Below are 15,980 nucleotides of genomic sequence, written 5' to 3' on the forward strand. Positions count from 1 at the left end.
GTTTCTTTTTTGCTTGTGTATGCAATGATGAAGTGTAAAGTTCACCTCAAGGATACCACATTTTACAATTTATGGCACCAGCAATTATCCAGGTGTTTGTCAAAGATGCTGCTGTTTAAATTGAGCCCATCATTGTTGTGGCTTGGAAAAATATTGATACACCTTGAGCTTTTTCCACATTTTGTCGCTTATAAACCACAAACTTGAACGGATTGTATTGACATTTTATCTGCTAAACCAACACTAAGTTGTGCATGATTGTGGAAGGTCCATGGATAAATAATTGAATTTGGATTTGAAGCACATGGAGAGGCACATTCTGGTGCCGCTCCATGGTATTCGTTGTCTATGTTCTATCACATGAAACTCAAATGAAAATGTATTGAAGTTTGTGGTGGCAATTTGACAAAATTTGAAAAAGTTATGGAGTCTGAATACGTTTGAAAGCGATTGATTTTCTGTGAGACCTTGGTGTGATTCTTTCTGCTCCGTTTTTTATTTGTTTGAGTTGATTTTACTGCACACGTTGTTCCTACCAAGAAACAGCGTGGACAGCAGCATATTTTCACTCATTCACACACACACACACACACACACACACACAGGACTTTTCTGATTATATGTTGTTTTATGGGCTGTTTGTTAAAGCTTTTGTAAAAAGTATCAGTCCTCAGCTGTTACACCTCCCTCTCCTATGGGCACATTTCACTCCTTTTCATTCCACCCATCTATCCGCCTCATTTCTTTCTGTCGGTGACACTCGTGCTTCTGACTGAGGTTTTCCTTTCTACATCGTCACCTGGCACCTTCTCTCTTTCCCGGTCTCTTCCTCCCAGTCTGCTCCAGCTGTCTTCCTAGCTAACCCTAACAGACACTGAAGGAAATACTCAGAAAAAATGACCTGCATGACTGAAGCTGCTGTGCTCCTAGTCTGTGCACCATCAGGGTGGGGATGCTGTATTTTGTCGGATCTGGACTGAATCCTATCGAGTGTGCTCTATTAACGAATCCCCTGCATTTTCAACTAATGCCCTTCAACCTTTGTCTCCCACTCAATCAAAATACTGTTAGCTTCCCTTCCTTCCTTTCTTGCCCCCGTTCCTCGTCCTCATCTTTTGCCCGGCTAATTCTTTGCCTGTCTGACTGCATGTCTGCCACTCCCAGGCTTGGCAGCAGATGCACAGCGCTCCATGTTGTTCAGAGAAAGTGCATCCTGCAAAAGCTGCGTCAGACTGTCACAGGCTTGTCTATAATCTCAAGTGTTGTTGGATGATTATACCCCCAAGGTGTTCTTTTTTTTACTATTATTTGTTTTACATTTTGGTTCGAAAACTTTCTTTACATTTTTATTTTTGCTTTTCTTCTGTGTGTTTTTTCCTGCTTCCAATGTTTTCTTCACGTGTCCTTCATCCTATTGTCTTCTACCTTTAAATCTACCTGTCTGCAGTTTAGCTCCAAGGTAAGACATTTCCCTGCAACTCTCGTAGTCCAACTCTACTGAGGTTGACCCAAACTCCTGCACTGAAACCTTTCAGTCCGCCCAACAATGACATGAGGCTCAGTTCAGATGGGGATGCTCATGCTTTGTTGCCTAGCTCATTTCTTCCATTTGTACTCATTATGGTTCCTCGTCCTTTTTATGGGTTTGTAATGTGCCCTCCTCACATCTTAGCTCCTTTAGATTTGACTTAATTACTGTTGTGGTATGGAACAGTTTTAGAAGTGTGAAATTTTACAGGCAAGGAGGTAAAGATCAGATCAAGAAAGGCTCCAACATCAAACTGGGACTACAAGGGGACAAGAAAGGCTTAGGACAAGATCCTCGCAAGGAAGGCTCTTTAGAAAGTGGTCACCACTTAAAGGTGAGTATTTAACTTATCTTTCATAAATAATAAGCTCTGATTATGTATGTTTAAATACCTGGAGTGCCATTTATAAATTTAAATGCATTCAATGTACAATATCCGTCTTTTAAGGTGCAATTATGATGTAATAAACAACTTGATGATTTTAAATAGTAAAATGAATGTGCACAAGTTTGAATCTATTGTGAAATTACTCTCATCAATTGAACTTCATATATACACGCACCCTACTAATATTTGGGGAAAATATCCTTAAGAAATTTCAGAGAAGTTATTTTTTTTTAGCATATGTTTATGCAGAAAATACTTTTTTTTCCAGAAAAATCCATCATACATCTTTCATCCAGTCTTTTCTAGGTGGTTTAACTTGCGTCATAATTAATTGAGCACACTTAAAGATCATTATTTTAAAAAAAATCCCACTGTTCACTTCAAAGTTTTAAAATTAAGATCCAGTTGAAAATATGTTCATGTAGAAAATGGACATATCTGTGTTAAAAAGGTGTGTTAAAACATTTCTCCAAATGTTTTAATGACTGAATTTGGTGTGTGTTCCAACTAGATAATGACTCCTAAAACACCCATTAAAAGTATTTTTGAATGATGAACCACAACAACATTAAGCTTTTGAAATGACCTTTAACTGAGAACCTTAAACATTAACAAACCAGGCTTAAAACCAGGCTTAAAAGTGCGGTCAACACCAGTTAATTAACCAGTTAATTTAAATAAACTGTGCCAGGAACTAGTTGAGGAATAAGATAAGTTTTGTTTAGCTTTTTTTTTTTTTCTCTAAAACCCTTATAGGACTGTGTAGGACAACTTCTAGTTCTAGAAGCTTAAAATTCAGATGACATTCACACCCATGATAAGCGTATTTGAACTTCTCAGCAGCGCTTCATACGTTTGCACTGAGTCACTGTGTGTTTTCTGCTCTGTCCGATGTGCCGTCCGTCAGCTGGAGGAACTGATGAGCACGCTGGAAAGGACGAGACAGGAGCTGGACGCCACCAAGCAACGTCTCTCCTCCACGCAGCAGTCTTTACAGGAGAGGGACACTCATCTTACTAACATGAGACAAGAGCGCAGGAAGCAGCTGGAGGAGATCCTTGAAATGAAGTCAGTATTGCTGCATACTTGACAGTTTCAATTTGTCCAATTCATTTCAGATGAAGTATCACTTTTATATTGTTACTTGGCAAGATGTTGCAGCTTATGCCACTAAAACAGCTTTTGTATCAAAAAGCAGATTGTGTATGTTGTCCCCTCTTTAGGGTTTAAATTAGGGTCAGTACTGCACACAATGACACTACGCATTGCCATGTGCACATTAATGTTATTTTTCACTTCAAATATGTAAAGCATCACATAAACTAGTTGATTTATGTCAAGTCTTTTGAAGTTTGCCAAACTTTGCTGAATTCACCCTGCAACTCTTTGCACAAGCGTGTTAAGTTAAACACCTGGACTACAAATACTTCTTAATCTTGTTGTGAAGTAGAGTTGAATATGAACTGTATTTGACAGAGATTCAGTGCAGTTTTAGAATCGATAAATGTTCTACAATTTTCATATGTGTGGGTGCTACGTTTTTCTTTTTTTGTTTTGATTTGTTTTCAGACAACAAGCTCTGCTGGCAGCCATCAGTGAAAAAGACGCTAACATAGCATTACTCGAACTATCTGCTTCCAATAAAAAGAAAACCCAGGAGGAGGTGCTGGCCCTGAAAAGAGAGCGGGACAAACTGATGCACCAACTCAAACAACACGTTAGTACCATTTCAAGCATTGTCAAAAAAATAAAAAATGAAGTAACTTGCCACACAAGTTCTTTTAACCGTCCCGCAGCTCAGGTGGAGTGCAGCAAATGTCACAGTCGGACTTTTTTTTTTTTTTTTTGTCACTGGGTCAATGTGACAACGTGCGCACAGAGTAAAAAACTCATGGGGTCTAAATGACCCGCCTCTAAAGACCAGTGGAAGCTTAAGAGCAAACCTTGTTCTTTCTTTAGTGTTTCATTTGTTATTATCCAGGCCTCTGATTACAGTGTTTTAACTCTGCCTAGTGTGTGCTGATGACTACTTGGATCATTTGAATGTCTATTTATTTTGTCCTTCAACACAAGATATTTCTGCAAGGATTTCTAACTGCTCACTAGTCCATTTTCTGGAGAAAATATAAGATTTCTGAGTCCAAAAAGGCAGAAAACCTGCTTAGTTCAATTTGTGTCTGCTCTACTGACACTGACCTAAACTGATGTAAGCACTTGCACCATCAATCATCATATTGCATTCTTCATAATATTTTTTTTTACTGTAAATCACTGTGAATAATGGACAGGATTATCAGTGTCTACATCTGCAAAGTTGGTAGAGAGATGCCCCAAAAGAATTGCAGCTTTTTAAGTAGTGAAAGATAATTCTACTAACCAACTTTGGGGAAACTAAATACGAATGCACGCGCTGTTCTTTTTATTTATTTATTTTTTAATTGAGAAACTGTACCATTTCCCTTTCACTTCTCTGAGTGACATTGGTCTGTCACATAAAATTTCAGAAACATTTGTGGCTATAATGTGAGAAAAAGTAAAAAGGTTTAATTGGTTTGAATTTTGTAAGCCGCTTTCAAAGCATCACAATACATTCAAATCTTTTGGGAGTTTTTTGCATCAAAAAGAGATGTGCTTTATATTTTTTGAAGAAAAGCCTACAGCTCCTTTTTGTACTTTATGTTTATCATAAAATGTGTAATATCTTCATAAGTAGAAAGCAATAATAAAAACATACGACACTGTTTGCTGGATTGATAATAGATTATAGAACATTTTGCTAAAGAAAAACTTAAAATGAGTGTAAATTTTAACTAATTAGTTGTATAGATGTTAAAACCCTCAGTTTATTCTAAGGTTGTGTGCTTGTTCTCCATTGGTTAGTGTGAAGAGGCGGTAGCTTGAAACAACAAATCATGATGTAATAATTTTCTTCTCAGACACAAAGCAGAATGAAGCTGATAGCCGACAACTATGAGGATGAGCAGTATCATCCACACGCTCCTCACCACCAGCCGCAGCCTCCACATGCTCAGACTCAGCCACAGCCCCAATACCCCCACCCTCCCCACGCTCAGCAGTCTCCTTATCCACACGCCACACACCCCCAACACCCACAGCACCTGCAGCACCCACAAGCCCCGGCACAGCACCCTCATCCACAGCAGCCGCAGCCCCAGTATCCTCAACACGCGCAACACCCGCAGCACCCTCAGCATCCGCAGCATCCTCAGCATCCTCAGCACTCTCAACCGCTTCCTCAACACCAACAGCATCCACGCCCCCCACAGCCACAGCACCCGCACCAACAGCACCCGCAGCATGTGCCGCAGCACCCACACGGACATCCGGCTCCACAGCACCCTCACCCCCAACACCCACATGGCCCGCCCCCCCAAGGACCTCACCCGCAGCATCCTCACCCGCAGCATCCTCAGCACCCTCAGCATCCCCAACATCCACACCACGCCCAGCATCCCCATCACCCCTCACCTCACCATCGTGGAGGGCCGGCCCGTGGACCGCCACACGCAGGTCACCGTCCCTCTCCAGACCAGGTCAGTAAGCGCCTACCGTACGAATGACAAAATAACAAGATTGCACATTTTTCACACAATGACGTTCAACACTTTTTAGATCAAAAGTGTTTTCCAGGGTTAAAACACAGGACCGACGGACATCCCATCACAAAACAATCATTCTGGAAGACACAGTACGCAACTAAAATTAATGTGGGGGCAAAATGGCATTTAAAGCAAAAACATGCTGCTCTCTCACTGAGGTTATCACATAAGACATAAGTGATGGTGTAATTTGTACAGTAGAATCAGTCAGCAGAACTAACACTGTAGGAAATAAATCTGGTCTCTAAGTGTTTTCTCTTGCACAACAGGATGATGAGGAGGGCATTTGGGCGTAGCTGAGACAACCAAAGCTCTAATGTTGTTTTGAGGGGTAAGTTGAGACCTTTCTGAAGCTGTTTACATTGTATATACCACAAACTGAACAATGCTATGCTTTTTACTGTCATACCTGATTATTTTCTCTCATGTAGGAGATTCAGTCACTACTGGAGGAGCATGGTCATCCCAAGATGTTGAAACACCACCCAAATAAACATTTATCACCTTCAGTGAATCAGTACTTCTGAGCAGTGGGACCTTTATTTATTTATTTATTTTACTTTTGTCTTTTGTTTTGTTATGTTTTGCACATTTCTTTCTGAGGAACAGGAGGAGGTACTCAGGTTTTCAGGTCCTGCATGAAGACTGGCAGCTGAGCAGGTAATTAAAATGTGCTTCTGCACACTTTTGAAAATAAAAAAACACGCAGAGAGGAAACAATAAGTACTGAACATGTCAACGTTTTGCTCAAAAATATGACAATGAAACCAGAGGTTGGCAGCAACCCAGTTTGCTGTGATGGTGACACATTCTTTCTCACAACCTCTCTACAAACCCTGAAGACTCAAGGAGCCGTCTTCTCTGTACCCTGATCTTCAGTTTCGATCGTAGGTCTTGGCCGTCGGCTGCAGGCTTTATCTCTCCAAATCATCTGACAGTTTTTTTGGCAGTGTGGTTGGCATCATTTTCTTGTTGAAAATATTTAGATTCTCATCAAGAGATGAGAATCTCCATATCCTTATATGAAGTCTATGTCTGAACTTGGACATAGACTAAATTCAGACATAGACTTCTGACTGTGCTGTAGTTCGGTCAAACTTAACCTGTGCTACTATGGAGTTAAATTTTCGTCTCATCTGACCAGACTATAATACCCAAGTATTTTAGAGGCTAATCTAAATGCTCTGCAGCAAGCCTCAAACAAGCCTCATTATGCATTTTTTTTTCAGCAGTGGAGTGTTGTGCAGTGAGCTTGTTTGGAGGCCATGAGGCTTAGTGCATTGTCTTTTGTTTTCATGTAATCAAATTATTCTTCTAATTCTGGTTCTGTTTATCGTAGTGACTCATTGTCAGAAATCTTGTGAGGACCACCCCATCATGGCTGGTTTACGGTGAAATTATGTTTCTTCCACTTCTGGATTATGATCATAACGGTGTTTGCGGAAACATTCAGAAGTTTGGAAATATGGCCTCATCTAATGGCATCAGTGCATTTTGTAACAGTGTGGCTGTAAAGGTTTAAGGATATCTTTGTAGTGAGAAACACCTCTGCAGAACTAAACCAGCTGTGAATTATTGAATGGTTGCTGTACATTTTCAGCCACTTCTTGACTTTCTTTGCAATCGTTTCTTTCATGTAACTTCCCAGTGTTGAACCCACACAACTTAATTTAGCGACTAAATCGTATTTTCTTTGTATGTATGACCACCATTGCCATGTTCAGTACTTATCTCTCTTGCTGTGCAAGCATAAACCACGCATTTCCAACCATACTTTGTTTTTATGTTCCTCACAAGGTGAGGTGAGGCCTTCGCTTTGCGTGAATAGGAAGACCATCCTCCACAGTGTTCACAAATCATCTAAAATGATGCGCTGATGGAGACACAGAAGACAAATTGCTGCTCTAACGGACACGACTACCACAGGCACCCTGCAGCAGAGGTGTCACAGAAGTCACCTCACCTGTCTGTCACCTGCTGAATAACCCCTCTTCATCCTCACAACAGAGAACTTATGATTCTGCCGGTAAAGACGTTTCGTTATTTTTTTTTTTTCATCAAACCACATCATTCGTTTTAAAATGGTTGTTATCTTGTTGACTGTTAAAGTCAAGCTCTGACCGGCTTCTAGGCCTGACACTCATCCTCACTGCCCTCCTGACTCACCTAGTGACATCTGACCCCTCCGCGTATCGCTAACGGCCCTCGGAGTGTCTTCTGCTATCTTTTACGTCCAGACAAGTCGCGTTTATCTTCGAGGTCACGTGTTAGGCATTTCTTCCTATTATGATGTCTATCTTGACTAGCATGTCATCAACACATTGAAGTCACTTTAGGTTTTCTGTTGCCATTTTTTGTTGGCACAAGGAAGCACTTTTTGTTCACCTGTGGAGCGCCTTGAGTGACTTTCCTGCAGTGTTTCCTTTGCTGCACAAACCTCTGGTTTTGGGGCCTCATTTTTGCCTCAAAGTAGTGGCTCTCATCAGCATTTTTTTTTCCCTTCACATTACCTCACTTTAGTCAGAAATAGTAAAAGAAAAAAATCAGTCTATGCAGATATCAACATAGAGATAATGCATTTTTATTTTTCCATGTATATTTGAATTAATTATAATTGTACTTGACCAATCAGAGCTGCCAAGAGAGTGGTCAGAATATATTCATTAGGTTCTTTTGATTTTCTGCGACTATGCACCTCCTCTGTGTTGGCAGGAACTTTCACTAATGGTGCTTCTGCTGGTGCTCAAACTAAATGGTGTCAGAAGATCTAACCAGAGCATCTTTTAGTCCTTTTACAGTAGAGGGACTTGGTCCCACAATGGGCTTCATAAGCAGCAGTACAAGACTGCTTTGTATATATATATACTACTGGTTAAAATCTGGGGAGGGGAGGGAGCTTTGTGAACAATAATTCAACATTTTCTCCAAAACTATGGCTGCCGTTGGCCTCAGAAGAGACTGTGACGCTAAGTAGACGTTTTCTCTGCAGATCTAAGTGGTTCCAGTGACACCCCAGTCTCTCGATGAGTCCTCGCCCCTCTCCTTCATAATCTTCCAGCAGTAGCCTGTGTGACCTCCCCACACATAGTGACTTGTTTTCTCCTTCTCAACAAGGTGGCCTGTGCCTCGTAAAATCTGTACACAAAAAATAGATATGCATATATTATACATATAGAGAGAAATCTATAGAGTGTGTCTATATGTGGTCAAAAATGTTTAAAACTAATAAGATATACTATATGGTTTTTTTTTCCGTTTATGGTTATTTTTCTAACTGGCTCGAGGTCAGAGATATTTTATTTAAGAGTGCTGCAATGGGTGAAATTTTCCTCAGATTTGTACGCTGTGATAAAACCCTTCAGCAGCTTAACATTCCCTATCTGAAAATACAGACCAATCCAGAAGAAGAAAGACATAAAATATATTAAATAAGGTTCAGAGTGGCAGTTTATGGGAAAGTGTGTCCAAATTTATCTAGCTGTCTAGAAAAGACGCCATTATTACATTCCTTTAAAGGGATAGTTGGGAGTTTTTGAGGAGGGGGTTCTTGTGGGATTTATATCAGCAGTTGGACATTTTGCTTCAAATGTAGTTCACTGAACAATTTCAATTTGGATGAAGGGAAATTATTTCCCACTGTAGAGTCAAGATGACAACAGGTCAGATTGGATCCAGTTCCACAGAACTGTTTTGGTCTCTCACAATAACTTTTAGCAGCATGTGCACTATCTTGTCATTCTTTGCATTAACATTGCTTTTATTTGGGACAATCGTTTACATGAAAGTTTGTTGTTATTTAAGCAGCGAGGTGTGTTTCCCTGAGGCTCATCAATGACGACATATTGCAATTATGTTTGTTAAAATTCAAACAAACATACAAAAACTGTTTAAGGAATTTAGGCAAAACCAATGAGTGGCTCAAGTGAATGCTATTTTATTAATCTTTTTACGCTGCGTTATTTTATATGTGAGGTAACGTGAGTTTTCTGTGGATGTTCAATGTGAAACTGAAACTAATGTTACACATAATAAAGATTAGGATAATATATGTGTGCAAGAGCCGTTAGGAAAAGGATATTCACAACCTCAGTACTAAATAGTTTTCACATCATGTCAGGGGATGTGATGTTTTCATGAACCAGTACTACATTTTTTTTTTTAAAATAGAGATGCCAATTTTATTTGTTTAAGCGTGTTTTCTTTTTTTTCGCTTGTCTGTCAGTACCTTTTCATTCGTTTGGACAGCTTTTCTCGCATTAGTACATAAAATCATCATTTGAAAACAGCATTTTGTACTAATTCAAGTTTTCTTTATTTGTTATCTAGATTTATTAATTACCTAAAACATTAACATGACAGAAAACAAAACCGAAGGCAATTTGTAAAAGGAAATAAGCAACTTCCGACTGCTGATGACAAACGCCCAGAATCCCACTTCTTAAAATCCCTAACTATGTCTTTAACACTAAATCAACTCAGTTGAAGACCACTTAGCCTGTGGTGACAACTTTAAACAGAGAAAAAGTATTTTTGATTTTGTTTTGTAGCTCTCACAGGTAGCAGTGAGGTTCCTTCTGCTGCAAGCAGAAGCTTGCACTTGTAAATGAGGACTATCACAATATCCTCCAAGGAGAGGTTTCAGTGACTCTGTCTGGATGCATTTCTCCTACGTGTATTTGTTGTTGTCGTCATGTGAACTGAAGTGGTGACGTGTGTGTGACCGTGACAGCTGATTTAGGTAGAAGAACCATCACGTTGTTACAGTATTATGAGAAAATGAAGCTGACTGTTACTAATGCCCTCCTGCTTTCCTCGACCCTCCCGGTGTCTGTGTGTCAAGTGTTGGTTACTGTAAACAAATGTCTCTCCATCTCACCCAAATCCTCTCAAACCAAGGTGATCCACCCTTCATTTTTTTTTTTTTTTTACTTTTGTCATTCCCAAAGAAGCAGCTCCCACCATTGAACAAAAACCAACAGGTTCAGCAAGACGTTGTTTGCTTGTTTTTGTTTACAAATCTTGATATGAAGGCCTTTTTTATCATTAGAGAGACAGCGCAAACAGACAGAGGAGCATAAATCCTCACTTCACCATCGGGGGGTTACGAATCCTCCATTTTCAGGTCCTTATCTACTGAATACTTGAAGTAGGGAGTTTTCCTACCATGATATAGCAGACATTATTTAAACGATAGACAACATTTTAATTGTGCCCATGCAAGCTGATTTTTACATTATGTGCCAATTGAAGGTGATGGTGTATGGATAATCTACTGTACTCTGTGCAGTGATTTCTCTATTGTCGTGTCAAACGGAAAAAAAAAAAAATCTAAAAATATAATCGTTAAAAGCTGAGGGGACGCCGAACTCGAAGGTTGGGAAATTGTTTCCTGTGCTCAGACTGAAGACGAACAGGCGATTCTTTATCCATGCCTAGAAGCAGCTGTGTAGATTCACCAGTCATGTTTAAAGGCCTTTGAAAGAACTACAAAAAGCCAACCATATTTTTTTTCTTTTTTTTTATTTTTTGCTGTAATAGTCTTTATTTTATTATTTCGTTGCTGAAACTTTTTGATTGAACAAATCACTGTGACCAATGGCAGATTTATTATTATTATTATTATTATTATTATTTAGCAAAGGAAATGTCAAGTTTTTACTTTTTTATTCATTCAGTTTTGTATTTAAGTTGAGCTTTATTTTTTCTATAATTTATGCTTACTTAAGAATACCAGTTCGAGACAGTACTATTTGTAACGGTGCATATTTTGAGCTGTACAGTAACAGACCTAGGAACAAAACTCAATGTGTGTCCAGCATGCTGAATGACCACTCGTGTGAACGTGAGCTGATGCAGCATCAGTCCTCATCCATTTCTTGCATCTGCATTGTGCATTGTGACTGTGTGATGTTGTGTTGGAGAGTGATGTGTGTCTCACTTACTGTGTCCCCTTAGTAGACAGCCTGTGCAGTTTTGTGAGAGCGCAGCATGTGTTTTTCTTTTTTTTTTTTTCCCAGGTGTGGGGGTGTTGTTGGTGTAAATGTATTCAGAAAAAGAGAGCAACGTGTGTGTGTGTGTGTGTGTGTGAGTGCAGATAACAGAATGTGTGTAAGTGTTATCAATGCAAAAGAGACTAATTTGTTTTAAAAAAAGAGAGAACTTTATCAGCCAGTCATTAAAGAAAAGAAGTGGGCAAGTTTCGATTGACGCATGGATACTATGTAATGTTTTGTTTGTTTGCTTTTTTAACAATAGGAGGCTGTCCTTAGTGCCCCAGTTTGCTATTGTCTGTGCTGTATCAGAATAATACTATTGAGTGTTGGCCAGCTTGTTTATATCCATCAAATAAAAGTGACTTTCTTTCTGTCTTTGTTGGTGATTTAATCCTTAAAATCGGCGTGCCTCATTTTGTATGTAGTAATTGCTACCCATAAAAGCAATGGCTGCACATAAACTATTTTACATGGAGATAAAAAAGATTTACATTTCTATAGATACAGCAATAACAGAATAGTGCATTTACATCATTAGAGCATTAGCCATGTTCTATGTCTTCAAACCACTGGCATAAGAGTCATTGTACTGGGTGAATTAGTGAATGACAAGTACACCGCATCACACAGGGCATTTAAAAATGCATAAAATATCTCATCGGTGTGAAAAATCTAATGTATATTTTAAGAATGTGTCTGAAAAATGTACACACCATGAAGCTGAATGGCTGCCTTCAGGATGATTTGAATAAAAAATGTTTAATATAAATAGTCGTGTACTATATTGTAGGGGTGGATCTCAAATAAACAATGCTATTGAACACATTCTCTAACTGAAACACACTATATAGATTAAGTACATACAATATTACATTAGACCAATGCAATTATTATTAATCCAGAAATCATTTAAAACTGTTTCCTTAAAGCTTGTTTACAAAAGGTGTTTTTAATCTGATTAACGAGGCTCATCAGAACATTGAAAGTTTTTCAGAAAATATAGCAGTTGGATTTACTTTCATATCTGAGGCTGAATGTGTCCCATTCGTAAAAATTTGGGGGGCATTAGCGCCCTCTCAGGATGTTGTTTAAGACACTGTCACCCCTGTCTGAGAGCCAGTAACCTGCCATGGCTGCTGCTGCTCCCATGAATATCGATGTGTAGACCAGATCTCCTTTGGCTGCCAGCGTGGCCAGAGCGCAAAGCAACACCCCGAAAAACATCTGCTGCAGCACCTCCACTTCATCATCCTGGAGATCCTCAAAGAGACCTTTCTCTTGAGCATCTGCAGGAGAGTTGTAAGCTTCTTTTTCTGTTTTCAACCCAAGTGTTTTGAGAGTTAAAAAAAAAAAAAATCAACATTTGACTCACTGGGCAGTTGCTTCCTTAAACAAACACTGTCCTTCCTGATGAAGCCTTCGGCACACCGACAGCGGAAAGAGCCTTCTGTGTTGACACAGATCTCATCCAGACCAGGACAGGCAAGTACTCTGTCACCACATTCGTCTACATCTGAGCAAACAAAAACATTTTGCTCATTTATTTGCAAGGTTTTGTGTTAATCTTGCTACAACTCAAAGTGAGGATGCTGGAAGGGGAGGTAAATACATGATAATTTAAGATACTCTGGGACTTTTCATTAACATGTTTTTTTTTTTTTTGTCAAAGAATAAATCTACTTGATTTGAAGGTATGATTCCAGAGCATTTTTGCATATTTATCAGAGGCAGTTTCTTCTGTTATTCACACTAACCTAAACACTTGGAGCCCATCAGTCTGTAGCCAGGAGCACATTTTCTGCAGCGAGCTGGTCCGCCACCCATACAGCCAACACAGGCCACATCACAGCCTGGAAACACAGAGACTTTTCATCCCACTGCATTCTGAGAGTAAATGAGTAAATGAGTGACAACGTTCTAAAACATAAATCAATAGGATGAGTTTTGAGGTAAAGACTTTAGAAGCAGTAAAAAAAAATATTGACTACTCTTTTTCTCAAAACCAAAATATTTATGCAACATAAACCTCTAGGATAATTTTATCATGACTGATCTAAATACCGAACCTAATCTGAACTGAAAAAAAAACAAAAAAACATTCGATGTCAGGAAATTACAAAAAAAGAAAGAAAAAAAAACTAAACAGTCGTAAATGGATAAATATCAGCTTTATATGTCATCAGAATCAATAAGGATATTTAGATTTTTCACAACATACAGTATGTTCATTTTCAGTAAATTAAAGTAATTTAATCTTTCTTGTCTGAATTAAATTACCTTTGAAAGTAATCTTTAGCAGATATCAAAAACATTTATTTTTAAAAATAATTTTTATTGTTCTGATGTGATCTAATTTTAAATGTCATGTTTACATTAGCTGTAAGTAGAAAACAAAAATAAAGGCTTTCACACATCATGTTTGTAATTAATCTATATGATATGTTTCACTAAAAACATAAAGTTTCTAAAATAAACTGGCTTTTCAGTAATATTCTAATTTACTGAATGGATACTCTTTCAGTAAATAAAATAAACCATAATAATGCCTGACCTCTGCACTCAAAGGAGCCTTCTATATTGACGCAGTAACTGTTTGGAGAGCAGGAACCCAGCTCAGTGCCACACTCATCGATGTCTGAAACCGACCAAAACACAAAGACGCTCAACCACCCGAGGTGTTGACAGACACTGTAAAAGAGATGATGCTCATATTTATACAAAAAAGCTTGGTATGTATTACCTACACATGTGAAGTTATAGAGAGCCCATCCAGTCTTGCACTCTTTGCAGAGGTCATTTTCTTGCCCTAAACATTTGCTACAAGCATGCGGGCAGCTGTTGACCTGATGAGCAAGCAGCACGCTGCACAGCCACACAGCCGGCAGCAGCGTTCTCTGTAGCCACTTCTCCTCCATCTGAGCAAGAGATGAAACTGTCAGTGCAACATCTGTTACTGGGAGGGAGGCCCTGACACATCCTGGACTGATCACGTCTCCATCAAGTGGACAGCAGAGCAGAAACTATGTCAAAAGTAAGAAAACGCCTGTCAAAAATGTCAAGGTTCACGCAGGATCATGTGACGATCTTTGTATTACACTTGATGTTCACATTTATTCTAGAGGAACGTAGTATTAACATTTTCCTGCATTATTATTTCCATCTGAAGTTATTTTTCCATTTCAAAGTTGTATATGCAGTCATGTAAAAAATAAAGTACATTTCTAGGCAATTTCAGTGTAGAAGCCTCAGACTTACCACCCAGCCACAGAGTGCATGCTGGTAATGGCCGCCTATGTTTCTAGACTATTTTGGGTGATAATTAAAATACATATCAGCAAGAAAGATTAGCTTGACAATCAGTGAAGGGAGAAAAATTTGTTGAAACTGAGCAACATAGACACAAAAATGTGTTTATGCTTGGTGTCCCTCTTTTACCCAGAGATGTGCATAAGCAAATAATCATTACTGTAAATACAACTGTCACCCATTTTCAGCCCTTTCTATTTGACACGCTGTTTGTCAGATTAAGGGTTTTTTCTTAAAATAACCTTCACTCTTTATTTTATAAGTCTGATGTAATTATTCAAATCCTAAGAGTCATGTTTCTGTTAGCTTTAATCAGAGAAGTCAACATAACAAACAAAAAATGAGTCTGTCATTAAGCTACATCACCTATTTAAATTACTAATTTGAGTTTTTGAAAAAAAAAAAAAAAAAAAAAAAAAGCTCAATTTGCAATAATATTTCAGTTTATTGAATAGGACTGTAATGTCTGGCCAGAAGTTGAACTGTCTTTTTGATAGCAGATTTTAAAATACAAAACTTCCATCAGCACCAACATGGAGTAAAATATTAACCCTTTGAAGTCGAGGTCTAAATGGCCATCCCGGCGTGGAGTCTCTCTTCTCTGTGCGTCAGCGCTCGGTATGAAGCCATGTAGCGATAGCTAGCAAAACTACTACTAACCCTGCACACACCACGAACTCTAACTAACACACTTATAGTCTAAAAAACCCATCGAAACACTCTTAGTAAAATCCACAGCATCACTGTGCCCTAGTCTCTTGCCGTATCCAAATCCCCCCCCTCGTCTCTTTCCGCGTGTCTCCGTTCTACCTAGCAACAGACCGTCAACACATTTTTATTGGTTGTTTCGAAATGTGGTACATTTAGACCCCACAAAATAAGGCGGAAATGATCGATCTTATTTCTGGCTTTATTTTGAAGTAAATAACCACAAAACCAATATAAAAACACCACTTTTATAAAGTTTGAAGTCCGTGCTGTCCAACAGAGTCGAAATGAAAACTCGGTATGCGTCCATGTTATTACGAAGCCTTATTAATGCGTCACATGCTTGTACGCCGCACGGCGGGCAGCGACTCCATTTAATAAAACAACATGCAAGAATTTTGGCTTGATTTATTAAAAAAATGTAGTAAATAATTGGT

General features: G+C 38.8%; 2 protein-coding genes and 1 long non-coding RNA gene across 9 annotated transcripts in view; 2 read left to right on the plus strand and 1 right to left on the minus strand.

The window, feature by feature from the left end:
* erc2 (ELKS/RAB6-interacting/CAST family member 2) overlaps window positions 1-6,089 on the plus strand; it is a 43,358-nt gene extending 37,269 nt beyond the window's left edge. For 5 of the 7 annotated variants that reach the window (XM_015028702.1, XM_015028708.1, XM_015028706.1 and 2 more), the window contains 7 exons: window positions 1,448-1,459; window positions 1,739-1,862; window positions 2,824-2,984; window positions 3,486-3,633; window positions 4,853-5,470; window positions 5,806-5,867; window positions 5,968-6,089. In XM_015028702.1, coding sequence (XP_014884188.1) covers window positions 1,448-1,459; window positions 1,739-1,862; window positions 2,824-2,984; window positions 3,486-3,633; window positions 4,853-5,470; window positions 5,806-5,832 — 1,090 coding nt within the window. In that variant the 3' untranslated portion in view covers window positions 5,833-5,867; window positions 5,968-6,089. The remainder of the gene's footprint in view (window positions 1-1,447; window positions 1,460-1,738; window positions 1,863-2,823; window positions 2,985-3,485; window positions 3,634-4,852; window positions 5,471-5,805; window positions 5,868-5,967) is intronic. The other 2 variants (XM_015028703.1, XM_015028709.1) reach the window with 1 other exon arrangement.
* Window positions 6,090-6,102: 13 nt separating this feature from the next.
* Window positions 6,103-10,872, plus strand: LOC106945195 (uncharacterized). Its single transcript, XR_001424503.1, has 2 exons — window positions 6,103-6,196; window positions 7,334-10,872. It is a non-coding gene; the product is annotated as an uncharacterized LOC106945195 (long non-coding RNA).
* A 905-nt stretch (window positions 10,873-11,777) lies between these two features.
* The window catches only part of creld1a (cysteine-rich with EGF-like domains 1a), a 7,176-nt gene continuing 2,973 nt past the window's right edge, over window positions 11,778-15,980 (minus strand). The window contains exons 2-6 of the mRNA XM_015028711.1: window positions 14,270-14,444; window positions 14,081-14,164; window positions 13,284-13,379; window positions 12,902-13,042; window positions 11,778-12,815 (exon numbers count right to left, since the gene is read on the minus strand). Of these exons, the coding sequence (XP_014884197.1) occupies window positions 12,595-12,815; window positions 12,902-13,042; window positions 13,284-13,379; window positions 14,081-14,164; window positions 14,270-14,444 (717 nt within the window). The 3' untranslated portion in view covers window positions 11,778-12,594. The remainder of the gene's footprint in view (window positions 12,816-12,901; window positions 13,043-13,283; window positions 13,380-14,080; window positions 14,165-14,269; window positions 14,445-15,980) is intronic.

The sequence above is a fragment of the Poecilia latipinna genome, unplaced genomic scaffold, assembly GCF_001443285.1.
Source record: "Poecilia latipinna isolate Pla-1442-1.1 unplaced genomic scaffold, P_latipinna-1.0 Scaffold133, whole genome shotgun sequence".
Taxonomy (NCBI): Eukaryota; Metazoa; Chordata; class Actinopteri; order Cyprinodontiformes; family Poeciliidae; genus Poecilia; species Poecilia latipinna.